Here is a 6,000-nt window from a genome sequence, read left to right on the forward strand (position 1 = left end):
CCACCCCCTCACCACTGCCCAGGCTGATGTTGCTAAGAATGCCACAGACAGCTGCGCTTTATTCTCCAGCCATCCCTCATCTTCCCATGTTCTTCCCTCTCCCTTCCTTCCCTTTTTGCTTTTTCCTCCCTCCTCTCCTTCCAACTGCTGACAGGAAAAGCTGCCAATTGCAAAGCCAGCAGGCCACAAGCAAAAGGCCAGCCCTGGGGGCTCTGCCAGGGAATGGATCTGATGTGTGGTGAGCTGGTAGCATCCGAACATCCTGACCATGACAGCTGGCCAGTGGCCTGCACAAGCTGAGCTGATGGCTCTTGGGCCAGCGCCCAGTGCACCACTGGCCTCCTGAGAGCTGGCACTGACTAGCCTTCTTGTTGAGAGTCATAGGAGAGAGGGCAAGGAAGGAATAGGCCAAGGAGAGAGATTCCCCTCCCCACACACACACTCCTCAAACCAAGCCATGGTCTCTCCTGAACGAGGTGAAGTAAACTGGTGCAACGCCGTGGGGAGAGCTTGCCCCACAGATGTCAATGCAGTTCTTGTGCTTCTCATAAATGAGGCCCCAAACCATTTCCCCAGCATAAGCTGTATTCACAAATCCAGGGAGAGCTCTGCAGAGGAGCCAGGCTGTGGCAGAACAGGTTCACCCCATGTCATGGGAAGACATGAGCTCATCTCTGCATCAAGGCATTGGGGGGAAACGTTCCAGCTTGACTTCAGGAGGACATTGTTCTGGGTGAACCAATCCCATCTGCAGGGGTTGTGATGTGCTCCAGGCCACCTCAGCAATAGGGAGGAGGGAGACAGAGCCTGTTCTAAGCTATAGGGTAACACATGGGGCCATCAAAGACCCGGGCCTGATACAGCTCTGTGAGGGCACATTGGGCATCCCACCATGGTTTGGAAAAGGCCCATGGGGAGGATTGTTGTTCCCAGCTCTCTCAGACCTGGAGTATGAACTGACCCCCTTCTCCTTGCCTCCATCTCCACCCTCTTTTAATCCTTAAGAATTACCACCATACCTAACGCATCACACTCCCTGCAGGGGGGGGGGAGGGGGTGAGTCTATGCAGGGGTCTCTGGCACTCTGCTAACCCAGCTGCATGCAGTTCTGCACCTCACCATACTCAAAATGCTGCTGCCCAGCACAGCTCTCTCGGTTGCTGCTGTTACTGGAGGGGAAGGGAGGGGGTAGCCAAAATGTGCCAATGGAGACAGTGCCTGTGAGCCTGCTATGTCAGCAGAGAGAGCTTGCTCTTGTCTCTGTCTCTGTCTCTCTCTCACACACACACACACACACGGCATCTATGTACACACACACACGTCTTACAGACACATAGCTGTTTATAGAGCTCACTCAAGCTTTCTAGCTAAGTTCCAACTCTAGTATTTGCTTTCAACCTTCCTAAATTCACCCCACCCCAAAACACATGCACACTGAACTAGACACCTCAATCCTCTTCACCCCTGCCCTGAACCTGTTGTGTTTAGCACTGGCAAATGTGCACAGTGACCCATCCCAGAGACAGCTGCATTTCCATGGGTGGGAGGACGCAGGGAGAACATGAAGAGAAACCTTTTCTATGTAAAGAAGTAAACACCTATTCATGTCCACAGGCACAGTTTGTAAAGCACCACGGGATCTGATCCTTGCACACAAAAAGCACCACGTATCAATATAGAGGACTGCGCATTGTTGTTATTAATTGCTATCAGTACAAAAGGGGAAAGGTTGAGATGTGTTGGTGCAGATCGCCTGTGTTGTGTGCCTGTGTGTGCGCATTTCCCCAACTCTGTACCATCATGTTTGAAAGGAACAACACTGAAGCTGTTGGTTATTTCCTCCTTTGCCCATCTCCTTTTCATCTCTCTTTAGACATTTTGATTCACCTTCTCCAGTCTCCTTCAGCTCAGTCACTGAATATGGGTCTAGAGGCTAAATTTCAAAATCATATTTGAATTCAGTCACCAAAACCTGAAGCTGTCAGACAGGGCTGAATTTCAGCTGTGACCCAGGGCAACCAAACCTAAATGAGAGGAGTTGGGCGGTGGGGGAAGTGGGGTGGGGGACCACAGAGGAAAGATCAAAGAGCAAACGGGTGGGCACAAAAAAGGGAAGAACAACAACAACAAATATAAAACAAGGAGCAAATGAAATGGGGAATGCAAAGGGTTTTGCTGCCAATGGGACGTTGGTTGTGTTCCAGGATTTTGTTTTAGAGAATGATTGTGTCGGATTGTGATGAGGAAAACTCAGAGATGGACTTAGTGCTTCAGGGGGTGGCTTAGTACAACTATTTAAGGAAGGACTGACTTGGCTTTGGTTTGTCTTGGTTTTTAAAGGTGGGGCAAGAGGGGTGTTAGACAGAACTCTTGACCTTATGCATCAATCCCAGGCCAGATGGTCCCCTTCCAGTTCTAAGTGCTCAGAAAACATTTGATAGATAGATAGAGAGGGAGAGAGAGGGAGGGAGTATCTGCCTTCTGCTATGCCGTTAATTTATAATCTTATTTTTAGGGCTAATTTACAAGGCTGAATTTAGAGATCTTTTAACCCCGTCTCTTCGGGCCAAAGTCTGATCTCCTTCCCAGCCCCTTGCTCAGCAAGCAATCCTATTGATCTAAAAGTGTGAAGTGCTACTTGGAATGAGCAAAGGTCTCCATTTCTGACTCTTTCACTAGCACACGCTGCAGCTGGTGAATCCAAAATACCCAGTCGCGCAAGATTTTCCAACGCTGACTCACGTTGCTCGGCGCTTACTCACATGAGTAGCTCCCCCAGAGTCGTGGGAGTAAGAGCTCGTTGTCATGAATAGGTGTTGCACAATACAGCCTGCACTGTTTCCGTACAGACGTGGCAAAATCATCCTGACCATTCACCCATTGAGGTACAACATATATTTGCCCTCGGTGCTGATGAAACAAATGCCCAAAATGTTACCAGCCAATTGCCAACAGAATTACTTGCCCAAGGCAAGTGGGTAGGATTTTTTGCAAGGCTTCCAGCCTAGTATATATACATATATATTTATATGTAAATCTATATAATTGTGGGTCTCTCTCTTCCAGTTATTTTATTAGGTCATATTCAAAGCGTCTTAAAGTGATATTAAAACAGCAGCAAAACAGTTTCCCTTCAAAAAAGTAAATATTTAATGAATGAAATTGACATTGATGCATTTTTAATATTGGCACAATTAAATCTGCCAGATGATTAAGTATTAATAACTCTTAATAAGTGCAATCATCACGCCTTCAAATAGAAGGAATTCAGCAGTGGGGCAAGGCAGAGTGTTGCCATCAGCATGCAATCAGATAGACAACAGCTATTGGGAGCTGCTGATTCTTTCTGTTTGTTTAAAACCACCTTGAAACTTCCCTGATGTTTAATGTATTTACTCTCCCATGTAACGTGGAGGGAATCCACCCAGGCACCAGCATCGGTTTTCAATATTTTAAGAAAGTTGCTGATGGAAAACTGAGAATCTCAACCTCGATCTCTGTAGCTACCAGCTACATGTTCCTCTTCCCTCTCCGCAATATGCATTTACAGTGTTTACCCTTTCAAATCAACTCAGCATCTTCCTCTGTGGATTTTGCAGAATACTGTATATGTAAGCCTGAAATGTTTGCCAAAGTTCTGAGGTGGCGAGTCAGAACTATTGCCACTCTAAAGCTTAAAAAGAAGGGAGGGATGGCAGATTTGATTAAATGAGTGTGTGAAATTGGTTTGCCTATATTGAGCAGGATATTTAAAGCTTGATTGTGGAGGAGTGGGGGAAGGTCTTCCCAAAAATAGATAGAGAGAGAGACAGACAGGCAGACAGACAGATAGATTGAACAAGACTTTTTTAGGAACATGAAAGAAAGGATGAAAGAAAGGAAGTCGTACGTACTTTGTTTATAAAAAATATCAACTGCACCTGCATTGTTAGCATTCTGGGTGGGTGGAAAAACTGGTCATAGGAAAGCACACAAAGAAATACTGGATGCTCAGTTACTGAACTGAGGACCAGAGAGTCAAAATGACCAGGCAGCTGCCAGCTGTGTAACAGGCATTTATCCATCATGTTAAATGCCAAGTTTCATCTTGGCTTCCTAGAAACTCCAGGTCCTGCTGCTTCTATCTGCAACCTGGGGTCTCATTTTCTGTCTCAGAAACCATTCTGTTATTTCCATGTGGGAGGCACATATCTTCCCCTGTCCCTGCTCTGTAGGGATGGGAATGGTCTGGCTTGTTTGTTTGTTTTAAAGAGAGATCTGCGAAGAGTTTGATTTCTCTAGTCATTAATCCCTTAATATGCTGTTCTCTGTCTCAGTCCTCATCCATTTCTACCTGAACTGGAACTCAGCATTATATAACAACCTCATCTTACGAATCCTGCCTGGCATATATATTGGAAAGCAAGGAATAATGTTTTCCCAGGCACGCTACAGGGTATAAACTCATTCAGCACTAGAGAAGACAATCATGATTACGAGGCCTTTGCTTTGTATTCAATAGGGGAGCATCACCATACAGCCAAGCCTGGCTAAAGTTACGCAGGCATGGGGCGATTGTGTTATTGTTGTGCTTTTCCCAGAGGCTGGCTTGGTGTGGAGGGGAACGCTCAAAAACCCTGCATTGATGTTGTCCTGAAATGTACTGGCTTTCATCCCTCCACACCCTCAATGTGAATCATTCTGAAGAGCAGAGAATATTCGATGACACATTTAAAGCTCAGCCGAGATTTGGAAGCACAAGTAGCCTGCGTGTGTAGGCAATGCCTTATCAAACAGCGTCTGATGTGGATCTACAAACCCAGCCAGACTTCCTGGCTTCTTTCAAAAATTACACAGCCTGTTGCTATGATTTCCCCCAGCCCCCAAGAATCCATCTGGTAGGCATGGGGAGCGTATTCAAATTCAGAGCCTTCCTCCACGGTCAAGCTAATGCTGGGTTTTCGGAGAGGCTCTTGCTGTTGCTGCTCAGTTGATCTACCCATTTCTTTCTGGCATGCTGCTACTTTCCCAACAGTTGCAAGAAGAAGTCACCCAACAGGTAAATCCTTTCCAGGACAGTTTCCTTCCCCCCACTGCTCCCCTCTCATTTTCTTCATTCAAGGAAGATAACAGCTGTCAACAGATGACACACACCATCTTTCCCTGCAAGATCTACCCCCCCCCACTACACAATAATCCCAGCCATAAAGAACACCTTAGTGCCAAAAGGGCTTGTGTCCATTCAGCCTCAATCTTTCATGGTTTTCCTTCCAGCTAGGAAACCAAAGCCTCTGAAAAAGTTGCAGCCTGTTCCCCTCCTCTTACCCCAGCCAGACTAAGCCAAGAAGGGTGGGGGAAGGGGAAGGGAGGGAACTCCCAGGGCTTCTTCCCCCCTCTCTGTGACTTCATGGCAGATTTGTCAAGCCATGCCAGCCCTGATGGCACACGCAGCCCGATCAACCCCACAAGAAAAGTGTGAAATAGCTGGCCACACCACTCAGCCTCCCACCCAACTTTCCCACCTCCCCCCTCAAATGCCCAGGCGGCTGGGGGGAGGGGAGGGCGCGAGCTGCCCAGCTGGAGCCGGCGGGCGCCCCTGGGACCCAGCGGGGCTGGTGTTTATGTCATGGCAGCGTGTTTCTGAATGGGCTCCCGCGCGCTCCCTGCCCAGGCTGCCTCCCCTTTGTGGCTCCTGGCGTGGGCAAGGCGGGCGCGCGCCGGGGGGCCCTACCTTTGTGCATGCCGGTGAAGCGGTCCTTGAGCACTGTCAGCTCGTAGATCTTGCCGAATTCCTCGAAGAGGGGCTTGAGGTCGCTCTCCTCCAGGTTGCGGGGGATCTGCCCGATGAAGAGCTTGATGGCATCGTGGTCCTTCATGGCGATGGTGCCCTGGCCGTGGCTGAGGCCGTTCATCCTGGCGGAGCTGTTCGGGGTGCTGAACGGAGCGCTGTCCTGCTGCTGCTGCTGCTGCTGCTGCTGCTGCTGCTGCTGCACGACTCCGTTGGCTACAGTAGCCATATTC

General features: G+C 48.5%; 1 protein-coding gene across 6 annotated transcripts in view; it reads right to left on the reverse strand.

Annotated features, from left to right (window-relative positions):
- CELF6 (CUGBP, Elav-like family member 6) overlaps positions 1-5,983 on the reverse strand; it is a 192,031-nt gene extending 186,048 nt beyond the window's left edge. For all 6 annotated transcript variants that reach the window (XM_019533279.1, XM_019533282.1, XM_019533281.1 and 3 more), the window contains exon 1: positions 5,711-5,983. In XM_019533279.1, the coding sequence (XP_019388824.1) occupies positions 5,711-5,891 (181 nt within the window). In that variant the 5' untranslated portion in view covers positions 5,892-5,983. The remainder of the gene's footprint in view (positions 1-5,710) is intronic.
- Positions 5,984-6,000: the final 17 nt, after the last annotated feature.

This window comes from Crocodylus porosus, unplaced genomic scaffold (genome assembly GCF_001723895.1).
Source record: "Crocodylus porosus isolate Cpor-Errol unplaced genomic scaffold, CroPor_comp1, whole genome shotgun sequence".
NCBI classification, from domain to species: domain Eukaryota; kingdom Metazoa; phylum Chordata; order Crocodylia; family Crocodylidae; genus Crocodylus; species Crocodylus porosus.